At 42.4% G+C, this 18,340-nt stretch overlaps 1 protein-coding gene across 1 annotated transcript in view; it reads left to right on the forward strand.

The window, feature by feature from the left end:
* Positions 1–18,340, forward strand: part of LRCH2 (leucine rich repeats and calponin homology domain containing 2) — a 2,522,829-nt gene that overhangs the window by 1,897,396 nt on the left and 607,093 nt on the right. Inside the window, exon 17 of the mRNA XM_044057297.1 lies at positions 872–913. Within this exon, the coding sequence (XP_043913232.1) occupies positions 872–913 (42 nt within the window). The remainder of the gene's footprint in view (positions 1–871; positions 914–18,340) is intronic.

Below are 18,340 nucleotides of genomic sequence, written 5' to 3' on the forward strand. Positions count from 1 at the left end.
CTTTGTGCTCTTTTCAAGTTGTCTTGCTTCAGAAATGGTATCTCTGAGTTTGAGGATGTTCATGTTCTCTCCTATTTTTCCTGCAGGATGAATTGAAATATGTATTATTGGAACAAGTTGTGGAAAGAAAAAAAGTAATCAGATCTTTGCCCTTTTGGGGGGAATGTCTTTCTGGCCGCCTTATTGGAATCTGAGAGAGAATTTATTCATCACTGTAGCTGAAGATGACAACCTGTAATATAGGTAGCTAAATGCTGGCCCCGTCTTCATGCAAAATTAGGCAAATGACCCAGACTCCCTCCAAGACAGTCTTAAGATTTACTGCATATCGACTGGAGTTGTTTTTGTACTTCTGAAATAACTTGGTCCTGTATTAAAAGGTCAGGTTTAAACTGCATGAAAAAAAATGTTCTTTATCCACATTCATCATGCAGTTTTTTAATCCATTGTTAACATGACAAAGTACTCTTTTTGTGTTTTTGCATGCTTTGCATTTTTAAAGTTATTTGCAGTTTTTTCCATTCTTTGGAAATGTAGTGTTCTTTATAATATAATATATTAATCTTTTTTACTAGACAACTCTTCCACAGTGTTCTGTTTTACAGAACTGTTTCCTCCTTTCAGACTGGGTTATCAAATAAAGTAAAACAAATGTTTACATAGGCCAAAAATACTTTTGATGAGATAATAAATTGCTGAAAATACTCATTGTCCTTTGTATTGCTTGGATTTGATTTTTAAACTGTAAATTGCTCTTTCAGGAATAATAATCAACAGCAAGTTTTAAATTACAAGAAAAAAATATTTAGCATTTTATCCTGGTTGCCATGTTTCATATGAATTCATTGAGTTGCTTACTGCTCTTTTACAGTACAAATCTTCAAGGAAGAGTTCAAGTGGAAATGAAAATGAGGTAAGTGTGCACTATGTTTTATTCTTCGTTAACTATTCACATTTAAAATCCGAGTTTTTGATGGTGTTTTTAATAACATGTAGAAAAACAGATGTTTTAGTGCCAAGATCACAGCTGACTTTTCTTTAAGAAGCACAATTCCTGTTCTGTTTTGGAATATTCATTTGCCCAAGTATTTATCTGTTCTTTTTTGAACATTTTCCTTGTGGGTGAGCAGTCATTAATTCCAGTGTTTTGAAGGTCATTATAAATGAATCTCATACAGTTTTCTGTTATTTATGTTGATTTTAAGCAATATATTCGCTCATTCTTTATTGGCACTGGTAGCTGTATGTTCTACTCATATGCTTTCAAATATGCTCAAGTTGGATATGGCTTCAGATGTCAAGTGCTGATCCCTTCTAAGAAGTCTGTAGGGCACGTGACGGTGATTGATTTCAATAATTGGCTTAGTTTTTGGTGTCATGCAAAGGGGATCCAGTTCCTGTTAGCCTGGGAAGCCATGGTCGACAAACTTCGCTGCTTTCCCAGAGACTATTTGCACCTGGCACCTCTAGGCTTTCAACTGCTGGCAAAGGCTCTTGCCTCCCCCATTCTGCCTTTTGTAGGCAATGTCTCCAAAACAAACTTACCAGCGTGAAATTTGCCAGTCATAACAAAATAAAAGTCATGCTGCTAAACACTAGGTGCTTAAACCAAAAAACTGCACACCCTGAAAGCACTTCTATCACTGAAAGATGTAGATGTCTTTGCCATCATTAAAACCTAGTTCAAGGATTCAGAGAGTACCTCTGCCTTGCAAAGTTACAATGCCTTCCACACCTTCAGACCGCAAAATGAACATTTTAGAACCAAAGGAGGCAGCGTTTCTGTCTATATTAGAGATAAATTCACCTCCCATCTAGCTAGACTGGGCAACTCCATGGAGTGGAATTACTCCAAGTTCAGGTTATGGTGGATGTCGCACATAAAGCCTGCTTGACCAAACTGGAGACAATCCAAATATTACTGAACACTCTGGTTATGGGGGATTTCAATTATCTCATCATCAGCTGGAAAACCTATGCTAGCCCTAACTTGCTAGTGCAAAAGTTCCTTGATTTAACTAAAAATGTCTTGGAACAAACATACTAGATCTGGGCCTTTCTAACATGTCTAACAGATGCACTGCCACAACTGTCGGACCCCCATTAGTTAAGTCTGACCACAAATCCGTCACTGTCAAGCTGGCACTGACACCGGAACTCACAAAGAGCGAAATCATACAAATAAACTTCACAAAGGCAAACTATATGCTGTCAGGTGAAGGTATAATTGCATTCCAAACCCCACCCCCAGCTGGAAGTGGTAACTACACTGAAGCTTACACTAAAGTCGCATACAGTCACTTGCATCAAAGTATAGACTCGGCTGTACCAGAAGGAATCAAAGTCAGAGCCTCAATTAGAAACAAGCCTCCATGATGAACATTGAGAATCAACATATTTTATAATATATTTTATAATAAACACAAAACGTTGCCGTCCAAGAAAATAAAGGCGAGGCCTCAACAATGGAAGAGCACCCTCCTCATCTTCAGCAGGCAAATAAGACCATTTGTCAAATGCTATAAGGTCTACTTTGAAAAGAGCTTAGCAAGCACAGCCAAGGTTAACCATAAGGCCTTTTGGTCATTAACCAAAGTTCATGACCACATGTATTAGCATGGTGATGTTTGACTATTAAATAGAGAGCTTAATTCTTTAACTCATTACTCTCTTCTTTGCTGCAGTCCAGTACAGTGCTTGCAGTACTGCTTTTGTTGCAGATGTTCATCGTGTTTCACTGTTGCAGTCATCACTCTAGGGTTCTTCCTGCCGGCAGGCAGTCCTCAGTTGGCCAGAATCCCAAAGTCTGGGTCCGGCGTCGGCTGTTCAGTCATGCTCCCTGACGTCAGAGCGCTATGAGTACAAAGCTGCCAGCCGACGCCATGTTCTCCAGTCTTTCTTGCCGTGCGGTGAAAGCAGTTCGCAAGTGCCGGTCGGCTCACTCCTGATATTTTTTTGTACTTCAGTCCGAAGACTGACTGACTTCTTCTCAAAGCTAAGTACCCCATTGGGGAAACGTTTTTCTTGCTCCAGTCCGATGTCAGAAAAAGTTAATAATTGCATTTCTTGTGGGAAGCAAATACCTCATAAGGATTTCCATTCTTACTGTATTCCTTGTTTAGGCCCTGACCACGACGTAGCTAGTTGTCAGTTTGGTGCTAGATTTAACCAACGTACGATTAAGTGAATGTACGATTTTGCTTTTCACTACTTTGGTAGGCGATTTAATTATAAAATGTCATCGGACACGCTTCTGACTACCGGAGTTCACAAACGACGCAAGGATAAGGACAGGCCTCCGAGGTCCAAATCAGACGGCGTTTTACAACAAAAAGTTGCCGTCCAAGAAAATAAAGGCGAGGCCTCCACAATGGAAGAGCAACCCTCCTCATCTTCAGCAGCCAAATAAGACCATTTGTCAAATCCTATAAGGTCTACTTTGAAAAGAGCTTAGCAAGCACAGCCAAGGATAACCATAAGGCCTTTTGGTCAGTAACCAAAGTTCATGACCACATGTATTAGCATGGTGATGTTTGACTATTAAATAGAGAGCCTAATTCTTTAACTCATTACTCTCTTCTTTGCTGCAGTCCAGTACAATGCTTGCAGTACTGCTTTTGTTGCAGTTATCTGGTGGTCAATCTCCCGGATGTCTCTACCTTTAGGTGTGAACAAAAAACATGCTACTTAAACTGTTCACATCCTATGTTGTCCTTTTCATTCTTCCTCACTATTGGGTTTCGAATCTGATCCTTGGATCTGACTTGGCTGTATTCTACAGACTTGGATCCTAATCTTGAGCTCCTCTCTCTACCCACAGTGGTCTGCCCTCTGTACAGCATCCCCAGATTTCGTTTGCCACCTCACCAAAGATGCAGACTTTTGATCATGAGCAACTGCACGCAGTTTAAACTAAGGTTTTGTCCTCCAGTTTTTCTCTGTCCCTTTTTGACAGCTTATCTGTTTGTTACCTCACCTCCCAGTAAGTTTTTCAAAGGCATTAGGATCTCTCTCTGCCTTTCTTTCTCCCTCTCCATTTAATTGTCATTGCCCAGGGTTGCCAGATTTCCAACCAGCCAGGTAGGGACAAAAAAAAAAAAAAAAGGGTCTTTCACAGTAGCTCTGCACTAAGCACGGAGCTTCTCGTGTTTAATGCATTGCAGTTCTCAAGATTCAACAGTAGCTCCATGTTTAGCGATTTTTGATTGGCCCATATACCGGCATACGGGCCAATCAAAAATCGCTAAACATGGAGCTTCTCGTGTTTAATGCAGAACATTGCAGTTCCACATTCAACAGAAGTAGCTCAGTGTTTAGTGATTTTTGATTAGCCTGTATACCGGCATACGGGCCAATTAAAAATTATTAATCACAGAGCTACTTCTGTTTAATGCGGTACACAAGAAGTTCCGTCTTTAGCGATTTTTTATTTTTTGATTGGCCCGTATGCCAGGTATACGGGCCAATCAAAAAAAAACAGTGGAGGCTGGCCGGGATTTAAACCGGCAGGGCGGGACTCTGGATCAGGCTGCTGATCTCGGGACAGTCCTGCACAAATAGGGATGTCTGGCAACCCTGTCAGGGCCTTTCCCACCTGCTGACTTAAAAAAAAAAAAAAAAAAAAAAAAAAAAAAGAAAACTTAGAAATTAGTTTAACTGCTTCTGTTAGTTTAAATATATTTTTTAGTGTTTATAGTTGTGTGGTGAGACTGTTGACTGCTATTTAAGTGTACCTATCTTTGTCAGACAAGTGCTGCTGACATTTTCCATCAAACTGTTTCTTTTCTTCTGTGGTAGCTTCAGGATGTCAGATAAACCCTTGGGTTTTAAGCACTGCTCTGCCTGTTCTCATAAAATTCCTCAGTCGGACATGCATGTGTATACTGCCTAGGGTCAGAACATATGTGGTCTTCCTCCTGTTGGAAATGCAAGGGTTTTAACCCTAGAGCAATTGCAGACCACAGGAATAAGTTGATCCTAAATGGGCTGTTGCCTATATCATCATTATCTTCATCTTCTCCAGTGGCTCATACCCCCTCTAAAGGGTCATCATGAATCCTCGGATCCTAAGAAGCATCCTCTTAAATCTTCAAGGGCCTCATTGCAGCCACCAGCGAAGGTTTCAAAGCCCTCTGATCCAAACTCCTTAGATCCAAGACTGGCTTCTATTACTTTGGGATCCAAAATGCTCCTTGGATCTGACAGAAGTCATTTCTGTTCCAAGTTCCCTTAGCCCTTCTACTTCCACCTTGGATCCTAGGTCTAATGATCCTACAGCTAAGAGCTGAATTCCTGAATACTCCATCAGGACCGTTTCATTAGCCTTACCTGCAGAGTTATTACAAGCTCCTAAGAGACACTCATGGCTTGCTTCATCTACTTCCTCCAAGTCCTGTAGGAGTTATTCCGATATGGACATGGAGAGGATGATGCGGGGATTCCTCATAACTGAGTCAGATGGGGGATTTGTCAACTCCATTCCCTTTCGAGTCCCTGAGTGTTCCTGCCAAAACTATCATCTCCTTCTCCTATCCGACCAACTGCTTTGGAGTCCCAGGATCCTAGATACCCAAGAAAGTTTGTGTTGGATCCAAGGAAGCTCCCTTCCTTGACTCCGACAGTTACTGTGACCAGCTGTGCTCTGATGTTGTCTCATCAGAGTCGTTCTCCGAGCCGAGAGGTTGACGTCAGATCCAAGGGTAGGGGCTCCACTCTGGCTTTGTCAGATCCAGCCTTTCCCCTCAGTGCTTTCATTCTTGACAGCTCAGGTCCTATTCTGTGTGGAGGCTGCAGCTCCGGGGTTGTTCCTGTCCTCTCTTCCTTGGCTGCCTCATCTCCGAGGGAGAGGGAAAGGAGTTCACTGGGTTCATTGGCTTCCCAGGTTGTGGAAAGGGTTTTCCCATCTCACAGGGATCTGACATCTCTTATTTCGGGTCCTCCCCACTGCCCCCTATTGGATCTGAATACTGAGCCCGTCATGCTTCTCCAGGGTCAGCCTGCCACAAAAGGTCTCCAAGATCTCCCCCCAGAGGGAGCCTTCTTTTCTTCTGATACTTTCCCTGCCCATCCCTCAGAGGAGGTTCATCTTAAGAAGTTATGCGAAAGGAGGTAAATAGACTCCCTTCTGGAGTCCATCACATAGGACGCAGACTTCAGTGAGGGAGAAGGATCCCTAAGATCACCACCAGATGAGGTCTCCTTTGGAGACATCTTAGAGATCCTTAGGCAAAGAGGTGGTTGTTCTACCCAAAATCCTTTTACTGAGGAGTCTGTGTTTTTTGGAGTCTTTTGGGGTGGGCCCATTTATGTCTTGGTTGACCCCCCTCAGTGGATGACAAGATAAACCTAGTCTTCTGCTGGGCCTGGAAGAAGATGTACACTATTGAACCAATCCCCAAGCTCCCTGATAATGTCTTACCCCCCCCCCCCCACCAAGGACAGACTTTATTGGAATAATGGTGTTTCAGTGGATGCCATGGCTTTGGTAGCAGCTAGCTGAGTAAAACTACTCTGTTCACCCACCTAATAGGGAGTCCAGAACGATGGACATTTTTGGTAAGCGCGTCTACATCTCTGCTCCTTTGCATTGAGGTCTTTGAAATACTTGGGACACTTCACTAATTTGCTTCAAGATAAAATATTCTGATACCTTGTAGGTAGCATGGCTTTGGAATTTTTAATACAAATATGAACAGGCAATATTTGACGCCTAGAGGTGTGCAGTAGGAAGTAACTGCAGAAACGCCTGGAGACGTCACTCGGCTGTAATGTTAACCCGCAGTGAACAGGAAGGAAAGGCTCTTTTTGTTGTGGGGATCAAGGTTTCTACTCCATGGTGTACTTTCTCCAAGAATCAGTGAGGTAGTAAGAAAACTTGGTCCCCAAGATCCCAAGGATCTTTTCATGGTCACTGCGGAGATTCTTCCTCTTGAGTCAGAGGATGAAGTTTTCATGGAAGATGCCTCCTCAGGGGCAGAGGGGGTTTGTAAAATCAGGGCTACAGAGAACCCTTGTCTTATAAGCCCTGTTAGCACTCCTGAAGATTGCCTGACTGCTCTGGAAGCATTTGGGTGTCATTTTTCACTGCACCTAGGTGCCTGGACCAGTTGCATAAAAAATGCCTGGTTGCTAGGCATAATATCCAGAGGTTACTGCATTCCCTTTTTCCTTCCACCACCACAAAGTCGACGAGACTCCCCAACCTTCCACCAAGTTAGAGGGGAGTATGCAGTAATAGATGTTCAAAAATTACTGCAAAAAGAGTCATTCAAGAGTTCCCAACCAAACAAAGAGGATGTAGAACCTACTCTTGCTTCTTTTTAGTGCCAAAGAAAACCAGGGAACTGATACCCATTCTGGATCTAAGCAGTCTGAACCTGTATTTAAAGAAGTCAAAGTTCTGGATGGCTGAAGTTCAGTCCATTCTACCACTGTTGCAAAAGGATGATTGGATGTGCTCTGTGTATTTGCAGGATGCGTACTATCACATCAAAATAGACAGACACTTCAGAAGTCATCTGCACTTCAGGCTGAGAGCCAGTCATTACCAAGTCAGAGGTCTGCCCTTTGGAGTCACCACAGCCCCCAGGGTGTTTACCAAATGCATAGCTGTGGTCACAGCTTACCTTAAACTGCAGGGATTTGGTGTGTTTGTGTATCTGGCCCCTAACTGCCGCCACCAGGTTTCAACTAACTCAAGCAAGTATCTGTTTCAGACCTTCAGCTCCCTAGGCATCACCAGACATATAGCCAAATCAAACGCTTCTCCATCTCAAAGGCTAGAGTTCAGTGGTGCTCTGTTGTATACTCCAAATGAAATGGCCTCATTTCCCCCTCATCAAATAAAGACATTGAGACACCAGGTACAGTCTATTCTAGATATTCAGTCTCTACCAGTAGGATTGATACCTAAAGACCTTGACTCTATGGAAGCTGCCATCACTTTGGTTCCATTAACAACATTTTTTATGTGAATTCTCCAATGGACTTTGGATGTTCACTAGTCTATTCTTTACCATCCCTTATCTGTTCCTATCAAAGTAACATCTCTGCAGATGTCATCATCAGTGGTGGACTTTGTCAGACGACCTATACATCGGAAGACCTTTTCTTCTTCCTTCCCTGTCAGCCACTGTGACCATAGATGCTTCCCAATTGGAGGTGGGGGCATTTCATGGGAACGATGGTCCAAGGCATGTGAACTTGTTCAGAAACCAGGTTGCATATCATTGTTCTAGAACCTTTTCACTTTGCAAGCCTTTCAGGACGTTCTCCCCTTTGGAACTATCACAGTTCACACAGACATATCACTAGTGTGGTTCAACAAAAAGGGGAAACCCGTATATACCCATTGCTCAGAGAGACCATGAGGGTCTGGGAATGGGCAATATCTTCAGACCACTTTCTTCTTGCAACACACGTACTGGGGAAATCCATCTTTCTTGCAGACACACTCAGCAAGTCCATTCTGACTCCTCACGAGTGGTCCCTCAATAAATCAGTCGCAAACTTGATTTTCAGCCATTGGAACCAACCCTGCTTCCCCCTGGACAACAAGTGCAGCAAGTACTTCACTCTGATCCCCCCTCTGGGAGAGCCACCGAGGAATGCTCTAGTTCACAAATGGCCCTCCAGTCTCCTTTATGCATATCCCCCTCTTCCATTGATCCCAAAATTTCTGCAGAACACCAGAAGGCTGAAGAGCTCAGTAATCCTCATTGCCCCACTGGCCTTGTCGGATATGGTTCCCCTGTCTCTGGTCTCTCCTGAAATATCCTCCTTGGATTCTGGAGACCACACAGGACCTCCTGTCTCACCTGTCAAAGAATCAATATCCCAGTCTACACACCCTCAAACTAACTGCTTGGATTCTCCAATTCCAGTAGTTGTACAAAGGTCCAGACTTTCTTCCCCTGTAAGGCACATGACCAGTGAAAAAGTATACAGAAGGAAGTGGAAAAGGTTCGCTATTTGGGGTTCCAAAGAGACTGCTGATCCCTTCAGCCCCTGTTTCAGCCGTCCTCCTTTTTCTTACTTCCCTGTTCAAGGAAGGAGCCAGTTATTCTACTATTAAACTTGAGATGGCAGCCATATCCAGCTTTCATGCTGGAACCGTTTATGGTTCCCTTTCTATGTCTAGATTATGCAAGGCATTCATGAAAGGGATTTTTATACTTTGACCCCCCCCCCCCCCCCAATAAAACACCACTCTCCGCTGTGGGATCTCACTGTTCTTCAGGGCCTCACTCAAAAAGCCTTTGAACCAGCTGGTGATTAATAACTGAAATCTCTGTCCTGGAAGACCATTTTTTTGGTAGCCATTACGTCAGCAAAGAGAGTTTCTGAACTTCAGGCCTTGTCATCCAAACCGCTATAGATCATTTTTTATAAAGACAGAGTATCCCTCCATACCAATCCATCCTTTATGGCTAAGGTGGCCACAAAGACTATTATTAATCAGTCTATTTAGTTACCACTATTTTTTCCAGATTTCTGTAACAAGGGTGAATATGTTTTATACCTTTTTGATGTGCATTGACAACTTTGTTTCTACCTTCATAGAACAAAGCAGTATAGGAAATCTGAACAGCTATTATTATCTTTCTCTCCTAACCATGTAGGCCAAGCAGTCTCCAAGGTTACTGTAGCCAAATGGATCACAGATTGTATTTCTCTAATTTATTCAAAAAATGTCTACAATTACTCCCCCCCCCCCCCCAGCCTATTCTATTAGATCTCTGGCTATTTCATCTGCCTTCTCCTACAGATTATTAATTGATGGTATTTGGGCCGTAGCCACCTGGTTAAAATCTCATACCTTTGTGACTCATTACAAATTAGACATTGTCTCCAGAAGCAGAGCTTCTTTTGGTTCAGCAGTGCTCTAACGTATCCTTCCTTGAGGCCACCCAAGGGTAACGTAGCTGGGAACTCTGACCCAATAGTGAGGAAGAATGAAAAGACAACAAATTTAGAAGTTATGTACTTAGCATAACATGGCATCTGTGTTGTCCATTTTCATTCTTTCTCACTTTCCCTCCCATCCATCCCCCAGCCTTGTCTGTCCTTGAAGTACCTGGTAGATGGCTTTGGAACCTTTCAGTTCCAGGTTTGAGCCCTAACCTTTTCATATGTCTTTTTCTGTCTCTGTTATAAATTGGGAGAGTAGGCAGAACACTTTATCTGAGAAGTTAGGGAGAGAATAGAGCATTTTGGGTAGAGGGAGTAGCTTGAGAATTGGATCCGAATTCTCTTTTTATGCAGCCAAGTGGGATCCAAGGGATGGAGCTGAGCCCCTCTGTGAGGAAGAAAGAAAATGGGCAACACAGATGCCAAGTTATGGTAAGTACATAACTTCTAATTAAATATGTTGGCACTGTATTCATTATTTAGAAGTGAAGGGAGAAGTGCTGGGAGAAATTAATTACAAGCAACATTGTTTAAGAAAGTATCTATTAATGTCATTACTCATCATAGGATCATAGCATTCGTAGATTACTAGTAGGCTTGTAATATGAACTGCTTCTCTGTGTTGTATTGGTAAATGAAATCCGAACGTATCTGGGACTGTTCATTGTTAGCATGCCAATTCCCCAATCTACTTGGGTGATCAAAGTCCTACATGAAAAGTTGTATTTTTTCTATTTTTAATTGCAGTATAACATTAAGGTTCTTTGTGCTTTGTAATAGTTATGGAATTATTTAAAAAAGGGATATTGAATTCAGATTCATCCACCTTCATTTTTATTGGCATGAGTTCTAATTCAGGAATTTTTTTCTGTTAGCCTTATAGTAGTCGTGTACAAATACTGAGACAGCAGCACCTGTTGTGTTTAATCTGTACCAATGAAAACTCATTGTATTTGGTACCGAGTTACTGTCTTCACACCAAGATCTGCTGTTGTCAATTTTCAGTCTGTCCTTAACCTGTGGGTTTGTTTCTGATCCTCTGAACTGACTCTGCCACTACCATACTCATGGGAACCAAAACCTCTTAAGCTCATCCCTTACCACAATGCACCTATCTTAATTACCTCAGATCTTATTTGCCGCTTTGTGAGTTAGACGTGGTGCCATATCCACTCGAGCAGATGAGTGTTTTTTCAAATCATTTTCTTCTTTAATTCTAAATTTCTTTATTTCTCTTCTTAGTGAAAGGAATCCCTTACCCATTTTCTTAACAGGTACGAAAGTATTCGTGGATACTATTGTTAGTATCCTTTTTCTCCTTGCTTCTTTTCCTCTACACTTGGTGTAGTTCATAAATATCATTGTTGGTATTTCTTTCCCTTTTTCCCAACTATCTTTACACGTTAAAAAAAAAAAAAAAAAAAACTCAACTTCTTGTCTCTCGCTTTCCTGTGTGCTAGTAGGCTATTGGCTGAGAGTGTGCTCTTGGTGTGTGTGTGCATGCTTCTTAAGGCAGAAAAAGGCCTGGCAGGCTTCAAACGTTGTGAGAAGTGTGGTCATAAGACTCCTTATTCTGACACACATTCACTTTGCATGTATTGTTTGGGCCCCACCATCTTCAGGAGGGCTGTTCAGTTTGTCACTTCTTTAGACATCAGGTCTTTGTGGAGAGAAAAAATATGGATTTTGAAAGGCATATGTCCCTCTTCTTTTGGAGAGGCCATATCTGGAATGACCTCCTCATCTGAAGTAAAACCGTTAAGTAAATTGGGTATTTCTAGTCCTGTTTCTTCTTTCTCCTTGAAAGTTTCAGAAAAGGAGGAGAAGAGAAGCTCTTCAGCTCTGACTTCCCCATCAGGTCCGAGTCCAAAGAAGACAAAAGTATCGGTTCCATCTGCTCCCAGAGAACCAATAGCAAAATTGAGCAAACCTTCAGTTTTGACACATTTGTCGGAACCGCAGACTACTGCACCCAAGACTTTAGATCCATCCCTGTCTTCAACTCCGAAGGGATAGGGTAAAAGTCTTCCATCTGCACTGACACAGGAATTTCTTCCCATTTCGAGAACTAAATATTTTCCTTCCATAGACCCCTTTCCAGACAGGCTTCCTTCTCCTTTTTTTGGAAAGACCTAAGTCTCCCTCTATCATGTCCACACGTTCTTGCAGATGTCTTACTGAAGTTGATGTGGAGATGCTGGTGAGAGAAATCCTCTGGGTGCAAGATGTGACAGGTTATTTTGGATCAGGGGTCCTTTCCTTCCCTTGGAACAGCTTTTGAGACTATGGAGAGAGCCTTGCCTACTTCAGTCAATCAGTCGGTTCCTTCCCTCTTGGATCAACCAACCTTATCACATCTTAGACCCGAATCTCAACCACTTCCTCCACTGGGACAGTGAATACCAAAGCCTCAGGCTTCTCAGCAGGCTGGCCCCTCTTCTGATACCTTTGCAGACCACCCCACTGAGGAAATCCCTAGGAAGAAAAAGTGCAAGAAGAAGCACTTGGATTCCCTGGAGGAATCTGTCACAGAGGATATGGATTTCGAGCAAGACAAAGGATCCCCAAAGTCACCTCTTGATGATGTCTCCTTTGGAGACATCCTAGAAATCCTTAAACAGAGAGGTGATTGGAAGCCCATTAATCCTTCATATGAGGAATCCATCTTCCTGCAGGCATTTGGTACTCTCCCATCTACTTCATGGGTAACTCCTCCCACCAATGAGCTCATTGACTTGGTCTCTCGGCAGGCATGAAAGTCCCCTGATGCTATTGAGCCAGTTCCCCAGAGATGGATAAAATTATCACTGCCCCTGAAGATAAGCCATTCTAGATGAAAGATTTAATTGTGGATGCCATGGTCATGGCAGCAGCCACTAAAGAGGAACTAGCAGAGGAAAATTCCTCTATCCATCCTTCCAGCAAGGAGTCTCAGATGAAGGATAGATTTGGGGAGCGAGTTTATGCATCACCGACCTTTGCCTTACAGTCCTTGAACTGCCTGGCACACATTACCAGACTACAGAGGAATTTGATTAAAGAACTATCAGATACCCTGTCAGGAGCTGTTTCTGAAGAAGTTCGAGTCTTTTGCCTCTCAGTTGGCTACCCTAACCTCAATTTCTAACTCTTCTATGAGGCTTATTTCACACACCTGAGGGAACAACTAGAGCATTGGGTTCAGGTATTGCCATAAGGAGGCGTGCTTGGATGCACTTGTGTGATTTTGCAGACCCCTTCAAGTCTTCATTCATCAATGCCCCCTTCTTTGGCCCTAAAGTTAGACACATTGACCAGATGTGAGAAGGATGGGAAAACCCTTTCTGATGTGGGTGCATGTTTTTCCACTCCACAAAGACCCTTTTCTAGGAATCACTGCAGCAGTGGAAAAATGTTCTGTAAGTCCCAAGGGTATTCTCAAGACACACGTGGTGGTAGTTCCCACAGGGGCAGAGGGGGGGAACTGTTAATGGATAACTCCGCCCCCATTGCAGATGTGGTCTACAAAACCAAGGATACAGAGATTCCTTCTTTGGTAAACCCTTTCAGCACTCCTGAAAGGAGGCCTGATTGTCTTCCTCTGGAGGCAGTTGGGGGTTGTCGATCCTTGCACCAGAGAGCCTGGTTGCAGATAACACAAGATGCATGGGTGCAGAGGATAATATCCTGAGGTTACATTATACCTTTTCTCTTCTTCCATCCATTACAAAAAGATCCCAGATATTCCACCCAGTCAAAGGAAATGGGTAGCACACGTGGTGGTAGTTCCCACAGGGGCAGAGGGGGGAACTGTTAATGGATAACTCCGCTCCCGTGGCAGATGTGGTCTACAAAACCAAGGATACAGAGATTCCTTCTTTGGTAAACACTTTCAGCACTCTTGAACGGAGGCCTGATTGTCCTCCTCTGGAGGCAGTCGGGGGTTGTTGATCCTTGCACCAGAGAGCCTGGCTGCAGATAACACAAGATGCATGGGTGCAGAGGATAATATCCAGAGGTTACATTATACCTTTTCTCTTCTTCCATCCATTACAAAAAGATCCCAGATATTCCACCCAATCAAAGGAAATGGGTAGCACTGCAAATACAAAAGCTACTAGAAAGAGTCATCCAGTAGGTTCCACCAGACCAGAGAGGATCCAGATTTTACTCAGGGTTTTTTTTTTATGCCAAAAAAGACAGGGGACTGGAGACCAATTTTGGATGCCAGCAATTTAAACAAGTCAGTTCAGAGAACCAAATTCTGGAAGGTCACAGTTCAGTCCATTCTCCCTTTTTTGGGTCAGGGCAACTGGATGTGCTCAATAGACCGTCAGGATGCATACTATCACATAAAGATGAACAGGTGATCCAGAAGGTTCTTACACTTCTGGTTGGGAGCCAGTCATTATCAATTCAGAGTACTGCCCTTTGGTCTCACTACAGCTCCCAGGCTGTTTACCAAGTGCATGGCAGTAGTACCAGCTCACTTGAGACTGCATGGATTCTGGGTGTTTCCATATCTACATGACTGGCTTATCACCGCTACAACCAGTCATTGACTATTGGAGGCAAGAGAAAAAGTTCTCCAAACATGACTCTCCTGGGCATAACCATAAATTATGAAAAAATCGAATCTAGAACCAACGCAAATTTTAAATTTCATACCGGCTTCCTTAAACACAAAGACCGCAATAGACTCCCTTCCCTCACCAAGATTGGAGACGATCAGTATTCAAGTCATGAAGATAATCAGCAGCAACAAGGTGCCAGCACTATTAATTCTTCAGGCACTGGTATCCATGGCAGCGGCTATAATGCTGGTTCCCTTGGCTAGATTTCACATGAGAATTTTACAATGGCTGCTTGCAATACAATGGTCCATCCTTAACCAGCCAATGTCAACACCCATTGTAATTACCAGTATCTGCAAAAGAGATCTTGTGTGCTGGATTCAATCAGATCACATTTTACTGAGTTTGCCGATTCATTCCCCCTCAGCTCGAGGTCACAGTGACCATGGACACTTCCCAGTCGGGAGGGGCATTGTCTGGGGAGGGTGGCCCAAGGCACTTGGTCCCCAGTAGAGGGCAGTTAGCACATAACATCCTATAAATGAGAGAGCACTGTTAACATTGCAGGCCTTCCAAGATGCTCTCCACTTGGGGACAATTACAATTCAAACGGACAACATGTCAATAGTTTGGTACATCAGCAAACAAGGAGGAATCAGATCATGCCCATTGTGTCGAGAAGCTCTGAGTGTGGCAGTGAGTGATTGCATCCAACCGCTAGTAATTAAAATTCCGGGGAAGTCCAGTGTGATAGCAGACAAATTGAGCAGGAACATACCTTTACATCACAAGTGGTCCCTTAGTCAGGTAGTCTTGGAAAAGATATTCCAGAAATGGGGTCAGCCATGCTGTGACCTGTTTGCCTGTCCCCTAAACAACAAGTGCAGCAGCTATCTTGCCCTGATCCCCCTGCAGGGGGAGTTACCGAGGGATGATGATCTTCATAATTGGCTCCCTGGTCTTCTTCATACATTTCCTCCAATTCCATTCATTCCCAAGTTCCTTCAGAAAGCAGTCAGGTTAAAGAGCACAGTTATACTCATTGTGCCTTACTGGCCTTAACAGATTTGGATCCTCTTCCTTTGGCCTCATCTAATTCGACAGCCTTGGATATTGGATCCAAATCCAGATCTTTTGTCCCATCCAACAGGCATGATTCATCCAGACATTCTGAATCTCAAGCTGACAGCTTGCTTTCTCCATTTACATTAGTAGATAGACAACCCATGCTGTCTTCACTTGCCTGGCATATTCTGCTATTGTGTTATAAACCATCTACACAAACGTTTTACTCCAGTAAATGGAAGAGATTTGCACATTGGGGACTTCAGAATAATGTCAAACCTTTTTTGTCTCCAATTCATGATACTCTTCACTTTTTAGCCTTGCTTTTTAATGAAGAAGCTTCGCCTTCCACTATCAGAATCCAGTTAGTAGCGATATCCAACTTTCATGCTGGTTTTAAAGACTCCTTTTTTGTTTCTCACAAGTTTTGTAAAGCTTTTCAGAGGGGTACACTTCTAAAACCTCCCTACAAAGACCCTACTCCTCCTCAGGACCTGAATTTGGTGTTGCAAGCAATCACTTGGTCCCCCTTTGAATCGGCTAATGATTGTGATCTTAAGTTCCTATCTTGGAAAACTATTTTCTTAGTGGTAGAACTTCTGCTAGGATCTCAGAGATCCATGCCTTATCCTCTAAACCACCATACCTGTTTTTTTTTACAAAGATAGAGTTTCAGTCAGAACCAACCCCTCTTTTTATCATTAGGTGGTTTCGGAGACCAATATCAACCCAATGTATTAACCTGCAGGTGTTTTTCTCCAACTTAAACAAAGGTGAATATTATTTACGTCTGCTAGATGTTCACAGGCAATTGAGATTTTATCTTCACAGAACAAAAGAATTCACAAAATCGTACCAATTATTGTGTCCTTTTTGCATACCAGATTGGGAAAAACCTGTGAACAAAGTAACATTAGCCAGATTGGCTCACTGATTGTATTTCATTTGTTTATTCTAAGTTACACTTTCCATTGATGAAACCTTTGTGAGCCCATTCAACCAGGACCATAGAAACCTTAGCTGTATTTCAGTCTAGAGCTTCCATGGATAATACCTTTGCAGCAGCAACTTGGGCTATTCCTCATACCATTGTTACTCATTATGTATTGGATCTGGTCTACAGGGGTAGAGCATCATTCAACTCAATGGTACTTAGGAACATCTTTCCTCGAGTCCACCCAGGATATAAGGTAGCTGGGGACTCTGTCCCACAGGATGAGGATAGAATGAAAATTGACAACATCAGATAAAAAAGTTATATGCTCACCATAAAGTTCCATCTGTGTTGTCCATTTTCATTCTTCTTCAACTCGCCACCCTCCAACCCCCTTCCCTTGGTTTCTGTAAGAATGGAGTATTGACAGATTGTTACCTTTTTGGTATAGTTTTGCAGTTCCAAATATAGTCTCCGTAAAATCTTTTTTTTCAATCTATTTTTCTATTTTCTATCTATTGAGATAGGTGCATTGTGAGTAAGGGATGAGCTCAAAAGGTTTTGTTTCCCATGAGCTGTTGTAGTAGCTGAGTCTGTTCTGAGGATTGGAACCAAACCCAGAGGCTGAGGAAGAATGAAAATGGACAACACTGATGAAATGTTATGGTGAGTACATAACTTTTTTTGTTAGCATACAGATGTTTATATCCTTGGGAAGAGAAGAAGAGAGACCAAGATGAAGAAAAAAAAGGGGGGGGGGGAGACTAGAATAGGCATGAGGATAGAACTTCCAAGATGGCTACACACTGATCAGCCGCTTGATTTCAGTTCTCCTAGTGTGAAAACAGAAATTGAGAAAAAGGAGTGTTATGGAAACAGGTTTTTTTTTTTGGGGGGGGGGGGGTAAAATTCAGTTACTAGCTAGTAAGTACACTTCTTGGATGCCAGCAAAGAAGAAATTTGGAAAAACTAAAATAAAATCAACAAGACAAGGTGAAGACAAAACACTCTGTGAGGGATTCTGCAACTATTCAGCAAAAGGCAGCTCAGTCTTGAGATTTGGTTCAAGAGATTTCTTCCAGTAATTTAGAGTAGGAATAAATTAAATATACAAAGAGGTGAAAAAATTAGATGAACCATTATAGGAATATATCACGTCAAATAAAAGACAGGAAAAATAGAAGAAGCTTTAACTAGTTATTCAACTGAACTGATAAAACTGCAAAATCAGAGGCTGAAATGACGAACAAGCTGGCTGAGTATGAGGATTCTCAAGAAGATCTGTTTAAAAAAATAGTGTTAGAAGAATGCACAGAGAAAACCTGAGATTTTTTGCTGTACCTGAAAAAGTGTAAGGAACAAACTGTTAGTCTACTGAAAGCACGAATAAGGCACTGGACTCGTGTTCACAGCAGATTTGTCAATTGAAAGGGTACATAGAGTATAAGCGCCGAACGTGGTCACAAGAAAGCAGCCAAGACCTGTATGAGTAAAGATGCTGTGATGATCTGGGGTACAGCCAGCTGTGCCAGGAAAAGTAGGGCAGTAGCTGTTTAACATATGCCAGTATAGCTAGCTGGAGTTTTGTAAAGAATTATATGTCATTTGTATAACAAACTGATTTGTACAGGTGCTTGTGTTGAAACTGTATTTGTAAAGCTGTTTGTGTTAAAAATATATCAACAGTGGGTCCTCCTGGACAGAAAATTACACCGCTATGTCAAGACTGTATTTTAACTGTTGAAATGAATATAGTTTAAGAGAGGATATTGGAAGAGGAGAGATTAATCTCAGTCCAGCTAACTTTGAAAAATACTCTGAAATTAAAATACCTGGTTTAGGCCATAAAGATTGTATCTTACATTTCTGATTGCATCCA

The sequence above is a fragment of the Protopterus annectens genome, chromosome 15.part0, assembly GCF_019279795.1.
Source record: "Protopterus annectens isolate FY-2018-M chromosome 15.part0, PAN1.0, whole genome shotgun sequence".
Taxonomy (NCBI): domain Eukaryota; kingdom Metazoa; phylum Chordata; order Ceratodontiformes; family Protopteridae; genus Protopterus; species Protopterus annectens.